The sequence below is a fragment of the Pygocentrus nattereri genome, chromosome 13 (genome assembly GCF_015220715.1).
Source record: "Pygocentrus nattereri isolate fPygNat1 chromosome 13, fPygNat1.pri, whole genome shotgun sequence".
Lineage (NCBI taxonomy): Eukaryota > Metazoa > Chordata > Actinopteri > Characiformes > Serrasalmidae > Pygocentrus > Pygocentrus nattereri.
The window spans coordinates 21,810,323-21,833,547 of NC_051223.1; the positions used below are offsets into that span (position 1 = coordinate 21,810,323).

General features: G+C 37.7%; 2 protein-coding genes across 2 annotated transcripts; one reads left to right on the top strand and one right to left on the bottom strand.

Annotated features, from left to right (window-relative positions):
* The first annotated feature begins 7,199 nt into the window (after positions 1-7,199).
* tectb (tectorin beta) lies at positions 7,200-10,868 on the top strand. Its single transcript, XM_017695882.2, has 10 exons — positions 7,200-7,266; positions 7,366-7,556; positions 7,701-7,852; positions 7,957-8,029; positions 8,402-8,505; positions 8,587-8,670; positions 8,769-8,931; positions 9,030-9,108; positions 9,191-9,223; positions 10,407-10,868. The coding sequence occupies exons 1-10, from the start codon at positions 7,200-7,202 to the stop codon at positions 10,469-10,471; spliced, it is 1,011 nt and encodes a 336-aa protein (XP_017551371.1). The 3' UTR covers positions 10,472-10,868.
* gucy2g (guanylate cyclase 2g) lies at positions 10,638-22,833 on the bottom strand. Its single transcript, XM_017695883.2, has 22 exons — positions 22,471-22,833; positions 22,024-22,372; positions 21,202-21,326; positions 19,544-19,723; positions 19,305-19,449; positions 18,589-18,724; positions 18,398-18,501; positions 18,129-18,295; positions 17,435-17,605; positions 17,259-17,342; positions 16,588-16,692; positions 16,426-16,497; positions 15,800-15,968; positions 15,492-15,647; positions 14,776-14,953; positions 13,357-13,497; positions 13,066-13,258; positions 12,705-12,879; positions 12,112-12,210; positions 11,892-11,983; positions 11,684-11,791; positions 10,638-11,034 (listed from the first exon to the last, which is right to left on the bottom strand). Exons 1-22 carry the CDS (start codon positions 22,831-22,833, stop codon positions 10,909-10,911), a joined length of 3,438 nt encoding a protein of 1,145 aa, XP_017551372.2. The 3' UTR covers positions 10,638-10,908.
* Positions 22,834-23,225: the final 392 nt, after the last annotated feature.

The window sequence follows — 23,225 nt, forward strand, 5'->3', positions numbered from 1 at the left end:
CAAACACAGACAGTCACTCACACCTAGGGGCAATTTAGCATGTCCAATTGGCCTGACTGCATGTCTTTGGACTGTGGGAGGAAACCGGAGAACCCGGAGGAAACCCACACAGACACGGGGAGAACATGCAAACGCCACACAGAGAGGACCCTGGTCCCCCGGCTGGGGAATCGAACCCAGGCCCTCCTTGCTGTGAGGCGACAGCGCTACCCACAACGCCACCATGCCACCCTAGATAAGATGCTTTTTTGGAAAATAGTGCTGTGGACTGATAAGAGGGACATCTTTGGCCATAGTCACCACACATATGTTTGGAGAAAAAAGAAGCCCGCATTTGATGAACGGAACACTTTACTGTCTGTTAAGCATCAATCAGCAAATTCTGGAAGGCAGTCAAGAAACTGAAGCTGAGCCTGGAAGAAGAGACTGGATTTAGAGCAATGGGGGTGAATATTAAGTACTGACTTAGAAGGGTGTTCAGACTTTTGATAGTCTAGTTGCTCTACCTGTACAACATTTAAAGGGCCTACATTTCCTCCACTTTGCCTTTATTTGTTCATAATATCTGTGTGGTTTTAGAATTAAACAGGTTACCCTTGGCCTTCTGTAACAAACACCCTTTGTTTTTCTTCTAAAAGTGCCATGTCATCCTTCATTAGCCATTTCAGTTCTATTTATCCATATATCATTACATAAAATAATAATCATTGGCCTTAGTTCATTACCATTATCCGTAAGTTGGCTATGCTCTTGATTATATCATATCACATCAATTAACATCTCTTTTCCATTTTTCATTGATTTAGTACAAAATAAATGAGAATATATTGGTTATATTTTAATTGTGACTAAACAGGTTATTTCTAATTGTGACTGAACTGGGAAGTGTTAAAATATGTGTTTTGTACATGAAAATGGTAAACAATAAAGTTATGGTCCAAACTATGTTTCTCTGTGTATGTACACAGGCCAGGATTAAACCTGGGTTTCTCTGTGTGTGTGTGTGTGTGTGTGTGTGTGTGTGTGTGTGTGTGCAGCCCAAGGCTCCCAAACAGTGGACAAGTGGCCCTATCATAGTTACAATTCAAGTTCGAAATGGTACTGAGCAGTGTTTCTCAGGTATGGTTAAAATACATGTATCACTCCAGGATAAGGCCCAAGCACATTTAGAGAGGCTTTGTGTGCACTACACTCACACACAGAGAGAGACCAGCACACCAGCACAGCATGGTGTTATTAACTAGGGAATCAAATCAAATATCGTTAATATGGATACAAGTATATGTTTCTTCTCCTAAAGACATTCTTAATGGTATATAGTAAAAAACTGCATCTTTATGTGTCTGTGTGCTTCTGGAGGCCCCATCCTTTGACACAATCAGGCTTGCTTGGCCCACAGCACATAGTCAGGGTCACACAGGTACACACACAGGGAGAGCTGCCCAGAGTGCATAAGCATAAGGAAGGAAGGGTCATTTTCTGCTTCTTTCTTGTGTCCTTTTTTCAAAGATGCAAAGTAAATGAAGGATGAAAGTGGAATTCATATCTCATAACACTTTCCTTCTTTGTTCCTTGTTTCCTACATTCAGGTTTTCACAAATTCTCATTGAGAGTAAAGTTATAATAAAACATCTAGAATGACCTGTATTTCAAAAAGGATGGTCCAATCTCTGGCAGATGATCTATAAAACAATTATTGTAAACAGGTTATTACAGTATATTATTTATCATATGTTTTTATTGTTCCCCCCCAAAAAACCTGAAATATTAGATCAAACATCTTAGCATACCTTCTGATATCTAACTTAGTTTTTTTTTAAAATATATTATCTAATGAAATAAAAGCAATTTTTAATGTGACAGGTGATTTCAAACTTTTGACTGGTGTTGTGTTCTCTGCCCACATGCAGCAGGAGGTTGAGGGTACTGTAGTAATTTGAGAACCTTTCAGATACTTTGGGGTGTAAAACTGACAGTACAGTGTTGTACATATTACTGCAACATACAACTGCCTCAGAGTAAAAGAATCTAATCCACTGTAATTTCATGCAGATGAAATGAGTTTAACAACACAGTCATAATCTTAAAATACAAAAAGATTTTATTAAGCAGTACACATTCTGTCAGCAATGACCAGAGCCAAAGTGCTGCTGTGTATAAATTCACTGAAATACGTTTATAATATTTTTGGCAGATTCTTAGGATACTTAGTTACCATAACATTAAAAAAACGTATTAAAAAACTGCATAATGAGAGTAATTCAGTCAGGTCCAGACTAATTATACACCCATAAATAAACATTCCAGTATTACGTAACATGTTGAAAGCTCATGGCAGTCTGAACATTTGGAAGGCTCTCAATCTTAGTCTTGATGCGTGCTGTAATGTTAGCTCTCCCTGAGCTCAAGGGTTTGGAGTTGATTTGTATCTACCATAGTTTTCTCCCAGGCAGTGAACTCTAATGCATCCCAGTGGTTCTCTCTATTCTCATGGTAATGCCTTTCTGAGCACCTGTAAGAGTACTCTTTGCCATGCTTAATTGTATCGTGGAGGATATCTGCACTCAAGTTATCTTTACAAAGCTATCGTTTTACATCAGCAGTGTGAGTCAGCCAGGGTTAAGTTAGCCAGGGTTAAGGGTTTCACATGTTGATCCAGCAGAAACCTATGGAGCAGTAAATAAACTAAGAAATATTTTCAAGATTCACAGGTACAGTTGTATGCAAAAGACAAATTACATATTTTGTTGATTTTTTAAAGTATGTTTGTAAATGTTACTGTACAGTTTATATTTGATTATATTTGAGCTCAGAAAACAGAAAAAATTACTAATTGTGGACTGTGTAAAAGTTTGGACACCCTTCCAGTTATAATACAGTACTGTGCGAAAGTTTTAGGCATCTAAGCAATTTTTGAAACAATTTACTGCAGCAATGAGTTTATCATAATATACATTAGAATCAAGTCATATTCATAATTCAAATACATATAAAAACAATAAAAAGTAACAAGAATTTCTTGGGTCCATATTTTCCCTTGACACCTTCACAGCCACCACAGAGACTTTATTATTAGAGTTGATATTATCAACTACATCATCATGAGCACAATTTAATGAAGCACTGATTGGTCAAACCAATCATTATTAATTAATATTCTATGAATCACAGAGTACTGTATATCAGACCTTACTTAACTGATTAGACTTGTTGGACTCTTTTAGGCCGGTAGGGCAGGTAAAGAATTGTCATTAGGAATTATCAACTGATGACAATTCCAGACCATAATAAATTCTTTGACTCTTCAAACTTTGTGCTAACACTCAACAGCCATGGGCCTCTCTGAGCAGCCTCTGAGGATCTGAAAATGAAGCTAACTGATGTTTACAAAGCACAGCAAGTCTATAAAAAGATAAATTCTTCCACATCACAATGTCCATTGTCCCAAATGCCATTAAGGAATCTTGAAGATCAGGAAAACTCTCAAATCGAACTGTTATTAAGCTGGCCAGAAAGGCACAGCAAAACCCCTCAACAGCAAAGCACCTGAGGGAAGTTTAAGCTGACACAGGAGTGGTACATTGTTCTACTGTGCAGCATTTCTTCTACAAACAGGAAACATCTACATGGAAGAGTAATCAGAAGAACATTTCACCTGCAACCACATCACAACAGCTGAAGTATGCAATACTCCACCTAGATAAGAAAGATGCTTTTTGGAAAATAGTGCTGTGGACTGATTGATGTTAAGTTGGACATCTCTGGCCACAATCACCACACGTATGTTTGGAGAAAAAGAAGCCCGCTTTTGATGAACAGAACACTTTACTGTCTGTTAAGCATCAATCAACAAATTCTGGAAGCAGATGTGACAAAGGCAGTCAAGAAACTGAAGCTGAGCCTGGAAGAAGAGACTGGATTTAGAGCAATGGGGGTGAATATTAAATACTGACTTGAAAGGTGTTCAGACTTTTGACAGTCTAGTTGCTCTACCTGTACAACATTTAAAGAGCCTACATTTCCTCCATTTTGCCTTTATTTTTTTCTCTTAGATTCACTCCTTAATGCTCCTTATAACTCCATTGTGAATGGGCAAGCTAAACTGCTACTCAGTAGGTAGACATATGTAAATGTGACATCACAAAAATAATGAATTCAAAACAGGATGCTTTTGCCCTTAGTTTCTGTGAATGGACTGGAGAGTGAATGGTGTATTTTGAAGCGGAATCAGTGTTTGCATACTAAATCAAACTCGCTTACTTTTAAATGATAGTATTTTTGTTTTGGAATACATGTGCAATACATTGCCTCCGCAAACTGTGTCCAGTCACAGTTTTCAAAAAGTTTCTTTTTATACTTCCTAAAGGTGTTTGTGTACATTTGTAATGTCACCAGAGCTTTCTGAAGACTGATGGCTTCAGGTAGAATGTAGTTCATGTGAATACTTTTACTTATATTTTTACCCTAAATGAAATAAAGTCTCTAAACAAATGTAATCAGTAATCTGGAGCTGCCTTAAACCATTGAGATCATAGTTATCAATGTGACTACACAGCTGATAGATCTACTGTATTCATACTGCACATAATGAAAAGGGTAAGTGAGGATACTATTCTGTCCACAAATGCACAAGAGACTAACAGGCTGTAGATAAATGGTGCTTCTCTCACAGTGCCTGCACTCTTCAGAGGCTGAAACACAATCTCTGTGAATGGCACATCTCTATCATGTCAGGCTCTTGTCTTGTCTACTCCTTGACTCCAGTCTTCTTGTCTTATCAGCACCTACATCTAAGTGTGCCATCCATACATTCGTACGGCTTGACCTTTTTTGTTTTTGAAATCTAACTGATCTGGGTCTAGTTTCCTTAAAAGTGACATAGCATGAGGATCATTGTTGGACAGTGGAGGCAGCACCACTTTATATGCTCTTTTCAAATAACAGTTAAGTCAATCTTAAAGGGGAATTCCACAGATTTCTGCATTTTGATTGAATCCTTGAGATGTAAACAAAGTCACTAAGAGTGGTTTGTTGTGAAAATGTTAATTGTAGAGAAACACACTGACTCTGATTTCTTTACAGTGGTAGTGATAGGATATAGTGACAGTGATGTCTACAACGCAAATATATGTATCATTTTATTTACTATCTGAAATGACCAGAGGGTTTTCATATGTAATGCTGACAATGATAAAACTGAGGTAAATCAGTTTTTCCTTACAACACCCTGCATATACTTTTCTGCCCTGCATGTATTTTAAAAATGTTTATGCCTAGAGCTTATCTCAACTTTTCAGGCAGCATATTCATAGCCATTTAATGTAATAACATTCTGTGAGGTAGCTTTCATAGGCGTTAAACACTCTGGACATCTGGTTCCTATCACCACCATTGCGAACAATTATGACATGGTAGGTTTCTGTAGAACAGAGAAAATGTTAATAGCTAACAGTCTTAACAGTTGAGCTCTACAAAAATGACTGGAATCTCCTGTTAAAACTAAGATACTATTGGTAAACAAGGTTTTAGAGGTTATATCTTAGAATAACAACGTCATGTAGGGAGAAAGAAACCACACTTGTTCAGTTGTTATACAGTGCAAGTCATCCTTCATTAATTTAATTGACTAATTCTGACAAATTAAGTCAAAATAGTCATTGAGTGCAGGTAATTCTTTTTTTCAAGACATATTTCTGACTGTCCCCATCAGATAAACAGCACTTCATCTTTGAGAGAGAGAGATGAGAAAATCAAGCTCCACTCTTGCTTCAGATCTGAAAAAAATCCACAGTTCTTTCTGTCCAACCTTCCACTCTGAGAAGACAACCCTGTGAGCCTGAAAGGATGTGTAGCTGTCAAGAAGTCCTTACTGAGAAAATAATAATCAGAAGAAGAAGATAATTTGCCCAGACCTCAGCATCATTAAATGTGTCCTGATTTTGAAAAGGAGAAAATGCAATCAGCGTCTGAGACTGAAGTGTGGAAGTATATCTTTTAAAAAGTTTCCTGAAAAGAATGAAAACTGCAATGACCCTATTTACCCTACTGTAAATTATATGTTTTCTGCTTTTTTCCCTGACACTTCCCTTTCTTTCCTGTACTTGGCCATTTTGACTAGAAATGAAAAAAAAAAATGAAGGGTGGTCTTTGACATTTGCTCAGTATTGTAGAGAAGTACTTTTATCTCTCCATGTCCGCCACTGAAGGACAAAGATAGTTTTGTCATCGTAGGTCTATTTAGCTCAGTGTTACTTAGTCCAGCTCATCTCTTGGAGATAAAAACCCATGAGATTTCTGATAGAGCTCTTGTAATGCCTTCAGTAATTACCCACATCCTTCTTTTCTCCAGAGCTGAATAAGAGTGACCTTGATGACACTGTAGCCCTTAAATTCCATGGCACAACACCAGAGCGGGTGGGATGCATTAGATAACTGCTAAGAGTGCTAGCGCACCTGTTCCTCAGCCTGACTGAAGGCCATTATGTAACAAAGCAGTGAGCAGTAGTGTGAACGGTACCCACCCTCACTCTCCCTTACCTTTGACCACCAATTCATTGCTTAGGCCTAATAGGTTTGAAACAAGCAATGATTTCTGTAAATGATGTGCAGTGAATAACTTTTTTGATCTGAACAGCTGTGTTGAGGTGGTACTGTTTATCCATGAAAAAGGGATATGGAGGATAAGCTGCTGTTTAAATGCTGAGAAAATGCCCTTCCCTTGAGATGCTTTTAATTTAAAAGTCAATGTCTGGCAAGCACAGAAAGCTTTTGTGCTGTGCTTCACAATGCTATCACCAAATGGACTCGTCGGACTGGCAGACAGGGGAGCTGGGGGGGTTAGGGCCTGCCTGAAGAAATATAAAACGGCCCCTCTGCCGAAATAGATGAACTCCACCTGAAACCTGTGCTCAGTCACCAGTAACCAGCCACGGCACTGAGACCATGACCATCTGGTAGATAACCAAGCAAAACTCCAGCACTGGTACTGTACTCTTCCTTTTCCTTCATTATTTTATGTATAATGCTGTGTAACCATAGCCTGTGTGTTTTTGTGAACGATAAGGCCAGTGAAAACAATATATAACATGTTTGTGAACTTCAGTATCCTATCTTAAACAGAAATATTTGAAAAGTGACCCATTCAAATATTAAAATTTCTCATTTGTAATCAAAACAATTTTCACCCTACCGTGTAGGAAATGGCTGCTATTGCTGTTCTCTTCTTTCTTCTCCCAGTCTCATGGGCCTGTGCTCCTCAAAAAGCTGGTAATTTTCAGACCATCGGCACATTTTTCAAATAAAACAGTTGTAGGATTACTCTGCCATAAATCTTCATGAAATTATTGACATGTTGTATTTTTTCAGATTATGTTATGGTTTCCTGTTTTCCAAACGCCATCATTGCAAATGTTCCTGAGTGCCCTTACGGGTGGGAGATAGGGCAGTTGTCTCTGGGTGGTGTGTGCTATACAGGGATTAACACTCCTGGCTTCTACCGCTTTACAATCCCCGACCTTACGCCCAAGAACCACTCATATTGTGGGACACTGTCCGAGGTAAGAGTTTTCAGTAGTTATTCAAAAGGCTTTCTTCTGATGTACTCACTGGATCTAAACACATATAAGTAAAGCCTCAGCTCCCTTGGTCCATGGTGTAAAGGAAGACAAATCAGTTGTCCATTGTCACTTTTCTCTGACTAGTATGTTGGAGGCAAAGACCCAAAGTACATCTTCTACAACTCTATAGTCTCCAATGACTCCTCGCTCACAGTGCGCAACCAACCAGTGAACTATACCTTCAGCTGCACATACAAGGCGGCTTACTTGGTCAACAATGCAGTCTTCAGCCAAAGGTAGACCCTGTTACATTGACTACACAATTCAGTAGCAGTAGATATTAGAATGCATTCTGACCAATGACTTGCAGCCTTTTTACTAAACCCTCTGTTTCTTCCAGAGTGGCAACAGTTTATGTCAACAACGGGAGTTTAGGTTCTTTTAAGTCTCAGTTGTCTATGAACGTGTTCACAGTGAGTACTGCGACTTTCCCCACTAAATGTTGGTGTTTCAATGGTGTCCAAAGAAGAGATCAATGGTGAAGAGCGTATAGAGACAGTATAAAGTGCTGTGGCCAAATTCTGTATTGTGGCATTCATTGTTGCATCACCAATATTATATATGGGCCTATAATTTTACATTTTTACACTGAGATTTTTGTGGTTTCATGTACCAAAATGATATGGGCTCTTTAATACTTTACTTTGGTGCAAAAGTAACAGGTTAACTAATATTGTATATAGACAAGGGTGTGAAAGGCTGTTTCAAAGAGTGACATAAAACATGAAATCCTGCTTATGGACTTGTTTTTAGTGTAAATTTCTATTCCTCTGTATGATTAATAGAACTCAAAGTTCCTGTATGCTAAAGATGCTCCATATATCATTGACACATCAGAAATTGGCTCAGAGGTTTTTATTGGCATTGAGGCAAAAGGACTGAGTAACAGGTATGTCATTGTCCATTATCAATTGCGCATAGCATAACTACACAGAACAAACAGAACCAAAGTCCCCATCTCTTTCTATAGGTTTAAGGTGGTTATAACAAACTGCTGGGCAACACCCACTCCGTATTCAACAGACAAGAAGAGATGGAGTTTAATTGTCAATAGGTAAGGCGATTTTAATCCACACACTGTTCTGCGGTTCTGATGTAAAGAGTGAATGCATCAGTACTGAATACTGTTCATTTTGTGTTCTTTGGTCACAGCTGCTCATCAGATAATACAGTGACCATATTTGAGAATGCCAAAGAGAGTCGCTCCATGTTCAAGTTCAATTCGTTTCGCTTTCAACGATTAGAGAAGGTGTCCACAGTCTGGCTTCACTGTGAGGTTCAAGTGTGTGATGGTGAAAAGCTCTTCTGTCAGCCGGTAAGCATGAGAGAGTACTCTTGTAATGACTACAACTATAGAAGCACTGTTTTCCAAAGGTAAGGCCTTTAAGACTTCATCATTTGATTCCCTTAAAGACTCCCTGTATTTCGCGGACTAAAAAATTGGAACCAGATCCAAGTGGAGGCATTTTGACGATGGAGTTTCAAATCAGAGGTAGTGATTGTTTCTAATATTGCATATCTGCATTTTTCCTGGTCTGTGTTGACTGACTGTTCTTAAATCTGGTTGTGTGCAGCTCAACACTCTTCCAGTTATACACCTCTTGCAGGTAAATCTTTGTTATTTAAAGCAATGTAGCTACTGGTTATTATAGTTCTATACTATACCTGCCGTGCATTCTTGGTAACACTTTATCCTGCCACCAAACATTGACATAACCATGCCATAAACATGTCATGGCAGATGTCATATGCTGTCATGAGTCATCATGACAGATTTTGTTCAGTAAGATGTTCATGTTACCATTACTGGTAATTGTCATGACAGATGTTACAATGTTTGAGGTCATAACAGCTAAGTAGGATAACTAGTAACTAGGGATAAAACAGTGCATGTGACATGAGCTGTTATGACCTGAAACATCATAACATCTGTCACGACAGCCACTGATAATATGATACTATTACACGTTACTGGGCATATTCTGTCAGGACAACTGATGATAGGATACGACATGTTATTGATATGGTTATTTTAATGTTAAGTAGCACATTTGTTATTAATTCAGGCAAACGTAATGAATATAAAATTGTTACACTGTCTAATTTATACACATATATATCACTGCTGTCATATCTAAACCTTACAACATAATGTCATTTTAGTTTTTTTAAACACCCATGTATTGCATGAACGTCTGTCGATGAAAGCACTAATAGAAGAAATGCTCCATAATAACTCAGAATGCATTTTTTTTATATTAACTTATATTAAAAGTTATTTTGAATATTATTTATATCAAATGTTTTTTTTTCTTTTTCCTTATTCTCTAAAACTGCCACTTTAGAGACTATGGTTTCGTAACGACAGCGATGATATAAAATTGTGCAGTTGTGTGTAAAATGTTGAGCGCCCCTTGTCAAATTACATGTTGTGTAGATCCTCCACACAGAACACACTTCTGCAGATTTTAATGCAACATTACTGTTTATTTGCTGAATGTAACATATTGAAAAAAATATATGTACCATTGTGGCCTGTGCCAAAGTAAAAGCACATTTGACATCTTGTGTTTTCTATTTTTCAAATACATTAAACTCAGCAAATAAATATAAATTATGCAATAAAATTAGCAGAGAAAATGCCATGTCCAATTAGAAAATTGAGCTTACAACTGTGTGTGTTTGTATGTTTTTTGCAAAATATAGTATATAACAACTACAGATGCATTTTAGTGTTGTTGTGCTTTTGAAGACTGTATTTGACCAGTGTTTTTTTTTTTCATTTCACAGGCACATTTTTATGCATGCTGTGTATTTTTTTGCTGAATGCAGTTTTAGGTTACGCCAGTTTGTAAAAGAAGGTTAGTGTGGGTGGGTATAATACATGTAAAAAATTAAAAACCACACACACACACACACACACACACACACACACACACACACACACACACACACACACACACACACACAGAACAGCCATACAAGGGTCTCAGGGAGTGTAACACACATTCCTCCTAGACATGTGCTTACATCTTGAAATATTTCTCTTTTATTTAGCACCCTTGTACACCCGTACTAGAGCAATGAAAGTAGTTACACAGATAAAGACAGTAGCACTGGAAGCATGGACTGTAGGAAAAATACATCCTGCTTTGTTTTTGTTGGAAATAATGTGTAAAGATATTTGTGACTTCAGTAAACATTACATACAACTGTGTTTCATGTCTATTTATTTACCAAAATTTTCTGTAACTCAAGCCTAAAAAATCGAGGTAGCTCCTCAGTTTGGTCTCTAGATGTCAGGAACAGTCAGTGTGTGAATGCCAGGCATTTTACCCACAATGTGAGTCCTCTGTGTTCTTCCTCTCTCTTTACCCTCTGGATCAGTTGTAGCTTGGTTTGGTTTATTTGTCTCCTGCTGAAACATTATTAAATAAAAACATAGAAATGTCAGAATATGGTTTGACCATCAAATATTTTTTTGCGTGAAGTTTAACATGCTGTTATTCTTAAACACTTAGTGAGAATAACTTGTTAAAAGTTCACATTATTAACAAAACTGATATTGTACTTGACATTTTGACATTATTACTGCCAATATTATGTTTAATTATGCTGGTATATTTACACTAAATGTATCTACTGGTGCGTTTTTACCAGTTAGCAGTGCATTAATAGCATAAAAAAATTGCAAACAGAAGTACAATTGGTAGCAGTAGTTTATAAAATTGCATGCCCCAAAAAGTAAAACAAAAAAGTTTAATCTTCATGAAAGGCATCAGATTTCATGCTGATAAAGTTAGCAGGAAGTCAGCGCTGTTAATCAAATAAACAGGTCAGTACTGACCTGAGCGCAATACAAAGGTTCATGGTTCAAGGTCACACGTACATTTTTTTGCAGAGTTTGCAAACTTCTCACCCTAAACTAAAGTCATGTCCTGAATTAGCAGAGCTGAATGTGAATCCCCCGATCCTGCTTCAAAAACTTGTTTCTCCTTTGTTGGTACATTACAATGAGCATGTCAGCACATATCAGAACTCTCTGAAGGAGATGAGCATATCCTTACCTCTGTTGCTGGTTCTGGACATGCTCCTGCATCATAGTGCTGCGGCGTAAGAGGAAACTTCAGACCTACTTTATTGTTCAACCAGAATGTCTTCTGAAGCCCTTTTCCCTTGCGAGAACATTTACAAAGAGCAAAATTCAGAGACGCATCAAAAAAAAATTCAATTCAAATAACTCAGAAAAAAGAACAGCAATAATGAAGTATATACCTTCAACTCAATCTCTCCCCTCTCCTCGAGTTCAAAAGAGCCAATCTTCAAGAGAATATCAGCGGTGCTCTGAGAGATGTGAATCCTCAGTGCTGCAAGCAAATCAGAATTCATCATTAAACAAAAAGAGCCCATATGTGCTTGATTTATACATGTTCACAGTGAGTTTTAGCACTGTCTACAAACCAAGCTGTAATAAAGGTTTGACTAAAGTGCTTACGCAAACTGCTGCTTTCCATCCTGGAAGCAGTATTCACTGTGTCTCCAAACAAGCAGTAGCGGGGCATTGTAGTGCCCACCACCCCGGCAACCACTGGACCTGTTGGTGGGGGTGGACAATGTCAGCTGTATAGCCGAGAGAACAAATAATGACTATAAAGAATTACTTGAAAAAGATGGTTAGGCCAAAAATGTTATGTTTTTTTTACCACTTTTGGAGCAAGTGTACAATGTTTTAAGCCTGCAGTCTGCACAGTGCTAAACTGGTGGCTTTAAGGTTCCATTACTTCACTGCAAAAAATAGTGTCTTGCCAAGTAAAATTGTCCTAAATCTAGTCAATAAATCTAATATTTCTCACTTTGACACTGTTGTAGGCTCATTATACTGCTATTTAACTTCAACTATTTTACTTAAGTACAGGAGAAGTGTACATTGTCGAACACTGTGCATATCTAAAGAAGCATAACTTCAGACAACAAACATGTCATGGATGATTGACTACATTTAGTATAAGAGGAACTTTGTGTAAATTTTGAGTTTTAGCCAAACCATCACTTTAAGAAGCATGTTTTACTTATATACTTATGTAATACCAGAGTTGATCCCAATCCGCAGGGCCAGCTTCTCGTTGGGCAGGTGTCTGATTCTGAATCTTTTAATGGCGCTGAGGAAATGGAGGGCCATAATGGAGATGTCCTCTGCATGTCTGGTGCCATTGGCTAAAGGCAGTCCACTTGCAACCATATATGCATCTCCTATAGTTTCCACCTTACACAATAGACAATATTATCACATTGGGGTGACCATTATAAACAAAGCAAGCAGTATACTATACCATGCTGCTTCGCTTTTCAAACTGAACACACGTTCTGTCCCAAAACTCAACACAATAAAAGGGCTAGAATGGCCCCTGGGCCTTATAAATCATCACATATGTTCCTGTGTACAGCCAACCTTATAAACATCATAGAGTTTGATGATTTCGTCAAATAGGCTGTAGAGGTCATTGAGGACTGTCACCACTTCCAGGGCTGAGCTGATCGCACACATGGTGGTGAAGCCCACAATGTCAGAGAAAAAGATGGTCACTATGTCGTAACTCTTGGGCTCCACTGACTTCCCCGCCATTAGCTGCTCAGCTATGTATCTGTTTGGAATAACAAATTTAGACATAAGTGTAGCAAATATGCAAAAAACAGACTTTATTTGTATATATTATTGCTATTTTGTTCATATTTGAATTACCTGGGCAGCATACTAGAGAGAAGTTTATCTGCTCTGGCCTTTTCTACAGTGAGCTGAGCGGTCCGCTCCTCTACCACTTCCTCTAGGTGATTGGCATATTTCTCAAGCTTGTTCACCATGTTGTCCAAGATGTTAGAATGGCTAAAAATGAATAGATATATATATATTTTAAAAGCATCCACTAATATAGCAAATTAATTATTGAATAACAATTTGATAATTACTTAAAGGAGAGTTCCTTTTCCAAAATTGCTAAAATGTCTGCATAATTAGATCATTAAGATGTAAACAAAGTAATTCAGAGTGGTTTGATGTGGAGTTCTCTCTTCTAGAGAGTCTGAACTGTACACAGTGATACTGATGGGAACCAAACAGCTGAGATGTTTAATGGTGGACAGTAACTAAGTAAAGGTAATTCATTACTGCACTTAAGTAGTTTTTTCGTGTATCTGTACTTTACTTAAGTATTTCCATTTTGGGTGACTTTTTACTTTCACTCCACTACATTTCAGAGTTAAATATCTGACTTTTTACTCCACTACATTTTGAGAAATCTGTCGTTCCTTTTGGTTTCTGTGTGTATAAAAACAAAAGAAGCGCAAAGCCAGAGTACCAATCAGGGCACAGCGGTCACTTTGTTTAGAGCTGGTTTTGACCTGTTGGTCATACCACCCAGTGCAGCACACTGTTCAACGTCAGCGCAGCAGCGTAAAAATTTGGGAGCACATACGTCACCTAAATGATGAACTAACCTAACTTTGTGTAAATAGACCACAATATAGAAATGTGTACACATATGCAGCCGTGACTGACGCGGCTTTTTTCTGAATTTATACAAACACTTTCATTTTATAGTAAATTAGTTATGGTTAGTTTATGTTTATGAACAGAGACCTACAGATCAATATAGTAAAGGAAAACTTATTTGTGATCCTGAGTTTAAAGCCAGTTTTTATTCAACTTGTAACTAATTTACAAAGTAATCTTAACCTGAAACTTTGCTTCTGTGTAAAAGTGATTTCAGAGCCACTCGGTTCTCCCCGATGGAATCTGTTTACCTTCAGTGTTTTGTGCTTACGATCATTATAATTAGTGACGTTCTATTAAAAGACTGGTTTACCAAGAGAGACACTGGAGGATTTTCACCTAAAATGAATTCATGAAGCGAGTCTTGTTATAAAAATGATAACAGGACATCAGAGCCATAATTAACCTTTTAGTACTTTAACTTTTGATACTTAAGTACATTTGAAGGCAAATACTTTAGTACTTTTACTCAAGTTGAGGTCTAGAGTAAGGACTTCTACTGTTACTGGAGTAATATTTTACCTTAGGCATCTCTACTTTAACCCAAGTACATGATTTGTGTACTTCGTCCACCTCTGAATGTATGTCACATTTGTGACTCTGAGACAGTACCTGTCAGGGCTGATGTCTCGTAGGCCTCTCCGAATAGAGCTGAAAGGGGGTCTTTGGTCTGGGTTTTCACTCCAGCAGGCAGTTAACAGGGTAATTAGAGCTTCATCACACATCTGAGCTGACAGAGTTGGTCTGAGGGGCTCACCTGCTAGAGGGGTCCTCAGCTGCTTGATGATTTCTTAATACCATAAGTATAACAGACAGCAATTCAGTATTCAGTATCAGATTCAGTATCACACAATGTCACTGCTATCTATCTAGTTCAAGTGATACCAGTTCAGGTTTTGGCATGACATTAACCCTGAGAAGTTATTGAGTTATTATTGTTGGTTTGCTATACAGTTTACATTACATATTGGGGTTTTTTTTACATATTTTCATGGTACTTACATAAATACATATTTAATTACATAGTAAGTTATATAATTAATCACATTTACATTTTGTATTAACAGATTCAAATTTGAACTTTTCTAGTTCATTTTGATGACAAAAATACGACAGAATGTGAAGGATAGGACCCTTTTGGTTTGATGTGAAATGTCTGACACGTTGTTTTAGGAACGAGAATTGATTCATATAATGTTGCGACATGATTTTGCTATTGGTATTGACAACTGAAACTCCTAAAGATTCTATTTCTTGGGGGAAATTGCATGTGTCAACAGAAACAGTAATACATAACTCTTCATATGCATCTAGAAATCAGCCCTTACCTTTTGGTTCCAGCTGTATGTCATGGTAAGGGCCCACCTCTGTGCTGTAAATCAGCTCTCTCATAATTATAGCAAAGCTGAACACATCTCCTTTTTGAGTGCCATTGAATGGAAGGCAAACTTCCCTCAAAAGCTCTGGAGCAATCCAGTACATCTCTACAAATTGAGAGAAACTTCAAAGACTTGACCTTTATAGACTTTGAACATTCACTGTATGGATGTTCAATTAGGCCTTCTTATTTGTACCATCAGATAATGACAGCACAAACTAAAACATTCACAATGAAAAGTTTTTAGAAAGTATGAACCTTCATATTTGGGGTTCTCAAGAGGGATCAGTCTGTGTTGGGTCCCATGTTTGAACTCCCAGAGGCCGAAGCCTGAGAGTTTGATCTGCAGCCGACTGTCCACCAGACATGTGTTTGACTTCAGATTGCCATGAGATTTCAGACTGCTCCTGTGTATGTACTCCATACCCTTCATAAAGAACAGAACAAGGTAGAATTCAGGTAAGTGTGGACCATCTACCAGAGAAGAACCACTTTCCTATACTGCAGAAAACGATATCTTGTCAAGTGTTATTATCTTAAATTTTAAAAGTCAATATAGTTAATATTTCTCGTTTTGTCTCAGATTGTTGTAAGCTTATTGTAAGATTATTTAACTTATTTCTAGACATTTTCACTTATTTGGTCAATCTCTCTCATTGTGTTGGCAGATGATCTTGCTTGTTATGCTCTGCCAATATAGTGAGATACTTTCACTTATTAAAATCACTTAAAACAAGTAAAAATGTCTAGAAATAAGTTTAAATAAGTCTATAAACCACTTGACAAGACAACTTTTTTACAGTGTAGAACCACACAATCAGGCTCAAATCCATTAAAGGATCTTTATTTTTTAGAGTGCGCTGAAAGTCAGGGTTTTTACTCACACTGACAATATCATAGGCAAATGATAGTTTAAACATCCAGTCCAGCTCAATTTCACTGTTCCTGAGAACGTCCTGACATTGACAACGCAAAAAAACTTCATTCATTGGAGGTATTAGGTTACATTAAGTGCAGGGTAAGGTCAGTTGATGTGAACTATTTACCTTCAAGCTTCCTTTCTTGCAGTACTGTATGACTATGCAGATGTTGGGGGGTTCATTGCACACCCCGAAAAACTGCACTAAGTTCTCATGTTTCAGCTCCTTCATCTGTAAGCACATTACAGACACCAAGCTTTTGACAATATGGTGGGTTATTTTATAAAAACTAGCCATTTAAAATAGGATACCACCAGTATCTACACAAATCATAAAAGGTAATTCTGATTTTTTTCCCCCAAAATTTCTGTATAATTTAATTGTTAAGATGCAAACAGTCACTGGGTCTCTCCTCTAGGGAGACACTACATGGCCTATTCCAGTTCCAGCTCCTTTATATCTCCACCCTTTCATTAACACCTGCAGCTAGTTTTTTGTATAAATGCACACATTTATGCTTCACTTTGGGATGCATTTTGCAGTTCTAAATCATATTTTCCCATTTCCAGACAATTGTATGCACACTGCTTGTTTTACACAGTAAATAAAATGTAATGCCTAAATGTAAGCTGTAGACATCATGGCCCTTGGTTCCCATCACCACCATTGTAAAGAAAATCAGTAAGTGTCTCTATGATGCACCATTTAACATCAATACACTCTGAATGACCTTATCATATCATAATTAGTTTTTTTTACTTAAAAAACATTAAATATTCACTTTAATTTATCTTTACCATATTCAACTCAGCAATGAGTGATGACTTCTTGAGGTCACGTGGAAGCTGATTCTTCAGGTATTTGATGCCTACATGATTTCCCTTACATGAGAACAATTTGAAGAGGTTAGTTTAGGATTTATTCACTTGCCGACTATTTCAGTGTGAAAATGTTATGTTGTGATATCATTAACCTGTGAAGTAGGCTCTTTGACCGTTTGTACCTGGAGCAGACCGATTGTAGTGTAGAGGGCCTCTTTGCCGTTTGTGTCCTTTAAGCCATAGCTGTTGGTGGAGAAGATGGTCTGAGAGCCACCGCTTAAACTTTTACTGGGAGTTGTGCTTATTGACAGCGGCTGCCCTCCCTTCAAAACAAACAACAGTTACATGAAAATGATGTCTATAACAAATTGGTCTGCATGTCTCAGTAGACAGGCTGGTGGGTTGGCTCAGCCTAATGCATGCATGGATGTCCACAGAAAACATGGAATGCCCTTGTCACATGGTACTTAAAGCCTATAAGACTATTTTGGATAAGTCCTTGCACATTTACTCTTTATTACCTAAAGTAACAATAGACAATAGCTGTCATTTTGTATTTTCTAAGTGAAAATAAATTAATGCAACTTCTACAGAAAACAAAGTAAAATATGGCATTTTCTGCTAATTTCAGCAACACAACATGCTGTAACAAAGTTAAACATAAAACATACAGGTCACATTTAATGTTCTTCCCCAATTGGTTAAATTCAGCAAATAAACAGTAAATCTACATTAACTGTGCAGAAGTGTGTTCACTATAGAGAATGTGTTACTTAGAAAATCAACATGGAATGGCTTAGATCATGCATCCTCAGTTTTAATCTGTGTGTGGTCTGTTTATCCAACCTTAGCCTCTTTGAGGATGGTAATATCACTGTAGCTGATGAGCCACCAGTTGTTGTCATCTAGTCTGTTCTGCAGATGGATCTTCTGCACAGTCAGCAGAGTGATGAAGATCAGTGCCGCCACTCCGATCAGTGGCACCGCCACAAGCAGAACAACCATATATATTTCTGAGTCAACAGGGATGAAATATACAGTTGCTACCTACTGCACTACTAGTGTCAAAAATTCAATTAAAAAAACCCAGCCATCTTATTTTAAATGTAGTTTACCATTATTTAGCCATTCACAAAGTTCATTGTCAAAGCCACACTCTGGGTTATCTGTTGGAAGTTTCCCTGTTGGCCAGACTATATTGGAAAACCTCTGTGTTGTTCTGCAAAAAATGACACAAAATGAATGTTCTCCGTTTGATGTTGAGGAGTGAATATCAACCAGCATGTACAGAAAGTTTTTGACTTACTTGAGCATTTTTGTATGACTGTCAAAATTAAGAACAGGCACAAACTTCACCACATTGTCACTTTTTTGCAAGTCGTATACAGAATAATCTGTATTCCTGTCGCCATATTCATCAAAGTGAACTAGACCCGAGGCTCCTGTAGAGAACATAACATTTATTATTTAAATATGTATTTACATATTTTTGGTTAATTTACATACATTTGGTTAATTTAAACCCATATAATAAAAGTATATAAAAGTTTATACACTTCTATAAAAGTCAATCTACAGCAGTTTAGTTCCAGTGATTCACCCTGAAGTTATAAAGAGTGTTTCAACCAGGGCTGCTTTTGGAATAAGGCGCAAAACAGGGCAGCCAAACAGAACAGAGATTATTTCCATATACCAGTCTTGAAGGCCCAGTAACAAAAATGCTTGATTCTAAAGGATAAAGAAGATGCTGTATGTTGGAAAATGGTCATGTAAAAATGATTTGTGACAGTTTTGGTACATAAACTCATGTAAGCATTATAATTGGACCGCAAGAAAGAGACAAATACAAGGAAAATATAGGATGTGGGCCCTTTAATGATTCATTATAAATGATTGCCTATTATTATGTTACAGTGTGATTTCACTAAAAGCATAAGATTTAAAAAACTGAGTAGTGTCCAAAACTAGAACATAGAGATGGGTTCATGAGTTGTATTAGCTTGGCTGTAGAATGAAAGTTACCATAGAACCTAATGCTGTTTTTGTCTCTGAGCTTCTTGAGAAGCTCTCGTCCTTTCCGAGGGTTTTGGCCATCTTTGAGAACCTCTTTAAGGCCCATAGCGTATAGCAGGACTGCATCGTGCAGATAGGTAGCATAAGGGCTAACCTGTAACATCAATTACAGATGAGCATTGCCTCTGCTTTGAGTATGATACTATCCAGTAAAACAAAGACCTGTAATGAGAAGCATGTCTTCTCACCTCTCTGTCTGAAGAAAGATTGCTGTAAAACGGAGCCCCTTTCAGTCTCTCATAAACACGTTCAAAGAAGTCATAGTAATCATAACCTTCGTAGGACTTCTCTGCAATTACAAACACCATGTCGAAGGCTTTCAGTGCTGTTTGGTTGTTGTCGCTGACTGCACATTTCCAAAGGTTATCCTAATAGAAGACAGAAATAAGAAGCATTAGAATAAACTTCAAAATAAGTATTTTTTCACTCCATTACTTACATTTTTAACAATAATACCACACATTGAAGCGCCCATGAATTGTCCACACTTTCTTGAAATAAGAGCTTGACATAATATGTTAACAGTGTTAAAATTTCCCATTCACACTGAAGTTATAAAGAGTGCTTCCTGGATTGCTTTTTGAATAAGGCACAGTTAAGGGTAGTCAATAAGAACTGAGGTCATTTACATATATCAGTCTTTAAGGCACAGTAACAAATTCTATGGGTTAAAGAGTGTAACGGGCAGCGAGGAGGTGGACGCATGTGCTGAGATAAGCGAGATTTATTAGGGGCAAATCCAGGGTCGTGGTCAAAACAGTCCAGGTTCATATAGCCAACACGGACAGATCGGGGGACAGACATGACAAAAACCAGAATCAAAACAACAAGCGGAGACCACAAGGGGCAAACACAAGGGGCAAACACAGGGCTTAAGTATACAGGGAAAACGAGGGACAGGTGAAAACAATCAGGGGCGGAGTTACAAAATGAGGGGCAGGACTACAGATACCAAAACAAACACTGCACTAAACCAAAACACAAACATATGGACAGGACTGGGAGGGGCCAATCGTGACAAAGAGAGGTTCGAAGATGGTCATGTAAAAATAAATGATGACTATTTATGGTTTACAAACCCACAACTATAAGTGGACATCGGGGAAAATAAAAAAATCAAACGATAGGATATGAGCCCTTAAACCATAATGATTGTGACTTCATGCCACTGGCTTATTCCTAACTTCACTATCACTCGGCTGATGACCACATGTAACTTAGTACTGTAACTGTTCAACATGTCACATTCCTTAAAAGCCATCAGTCTGACAGTGGCTCTAAACGTAGGTTTTGAAGATGCAGACCTGCCAACGTTGTCAAAATATTCTGCATATCGTTTAGAAAAAATTTAAAACAGAACTGGTTGCCAGATATTCAAAGCTAGGATCAATATACGTTCATATGATAATTCATTTTCCGTTTCAAACCATCTTCCGCAGCTGCAGTTCATTTAGAATATTGGCCACACAGAAAACACTCTCCACGATTTTCACCTGCACTGTCGATTTGTCTCTTGAAATGATTTGTCATTGTACCCAGCCTATGATTCTTTGTTGTTTTTTAGGAGGTAAGACGCTGCTACCTCTTGCTGTTAGACTTGAGTATCTGATCAATATCTGAATGAATATGACTTATTACTTCAATCTGTCTTATGTGAATTGTGTACATCACAAAAAAGCAGATCTTTATACGCCACAAAAGGTAAGTCTCTATTTCATGAGTTATTAAATAGATTTGTCTTTTAAGGTTTATTGAAAATATAAGGTTTGAAAATAGCATAATGAGCATCTTTAATCAGTGCACAAATAGAGATTTACCTCGTTTGATTTTCTTGGAGATTACTCACCACATTGCCACTGACCTCAAACTGCTGTACCAGAAGAAAAACATACTCTCCATTCATCAGACCCTGCTGCTCAGCCTCCATCACCAGCTTAGTGGAATCCGCAGTGTTACATAACACTATGATCACTGGAGAGGAGACAATAAAAGACAAGGAACAATATCGGTAGACCGTAAAGATATTTGAGGCGGATGTCATAAAAAAAAAAAAAAAAAAAAAAAAATATATATATATATATATATATATCAGATCAATGCAGCATACTGATGCATTTTTGTAATAATTATCTTAAATCTACTGCTATATAATATGAAAAGTCCAGTTACCTCCAGTTATAGCATTGTATTCAAATTTTATTTCATTGTATTCAAATTTGCATGGGCCAATAGAAATGCTATGAAGCTAACAATCCAAAATATTGTTACATTAACTTCCATTACAAGTTAAAAAGGCTTTTCCTTCTCCTATAAAGTTACCATATTGGAAATAGGAGGTTTTGTTCTAACAGTGACAATATTTATTGTACAAATATAATTACAATGGTGCAGTAGGTCAGCATTTGACACGTTACACAGTTGTAAAAGGTTCACTTTCTGAGGCCGCTGATATCGCAACAGTTGTGTAAAATCTCTGAATCATTCACAGAAAAAAATCCTGCACCATTCATCAATGCGACAGTGGACACACCATAAGGGCACAAGGGCAATACACATATTGTCATCACTCAGATCTGAGCTACTAGAGAGCAAATTCCACTACTGGCTGAAGCCCAGAATTGTTTGTGTACAAGAACACTTAGTCCACTTAGTGCTTTAGTGTACCTACCTCTTGCAACCTTGGAGATGTGATGCACGTTCCTGTGAATGAGTTGAGGGTCGCTCGGATCAAACTTGATGTTAGCCGTCACAGTTACCTTTGCTTGGAGGTGCTGTTCCACAGATTTCCAAAGAGCATCCACTTTGTCCCACGTGTTGGAATCTGCACCTCCTCCAATGATTCCAACATACTTCCACCCAAAGAATTCCAGTGTCTTAAGCAAAATTTCTCCTACTCTCTTAAGAGGAGGCACTACTTTAATGTAACTATCATAAACAAGGATATTGTCCATTTTGGGTGTCTGTCCCACAAAGCCAAACATTGGGATGTTCCATGTGGATGCAATGAGGCCGGTGACCTACAGCACATTAGTACAACATGACATTATCTGGACATTCAGCATGGACATTATGACTAAAATCTCAAACATATTAATGCGGTCACACAGAAACATACCTCTGACTCCTCAGGACAAGGTGGCCCAAAGAGTGCTGAAATATTGTCCTGCCACATTTGGTCTATGAAAGCTCCAAGTGAAACCTTTGCATTGCAGTCGGTGTCCACATACACAAAGTCAAGAGTATAATTTTCAAGGAACGATGGATTCGAGTTGACTTTGTCTATGGCTATCTGCATGGCAGAGCCCAGTTTCAGCACACTAAATGGATATGAAGCATTCCGAGGAGCCTGGAATCCTATCAGCAACGTATTTGTGCTTGGTTGGCTGTCAGCAACGTTGGTATGAGTGTGAAATGAAAGAAATATCAACACCCACCATGCTGTGTTCTCAACTGCTCTGCAGTCTAATGCTCCTTTCATCTTATCTGTGCAAATCCCAATTAGATCACATGTGAAATATCCAGGGAGATTTAAACGGCTTTGTGGATGATGTAGTGACGTCTTCTTCTTCCTCAGGGAAATTAATTTTAATCAAGCTTCTCGTTGTTCGCACTTGTTGAACCTGTAAATTACTGTATTTTGTTTTAGTCAGCATAATGATTTGACAGAAATGTTGCTTCATGAGCCAAATGTCCCAAAAAAGCGATTTTTGGTATCCTTTTGGGTCTATTGGAGTAGACAGCAATGCAGTTTTTCTAATTGTCTTATTGTGTTCATTAATGCTTGCTTTAATAAAGCCTGCCAGCATTTTAAATGTTTGTCAATGAATGTCATCAAGCACTGCAGTAGGCAAGGGAAGGACTTGACTTCAC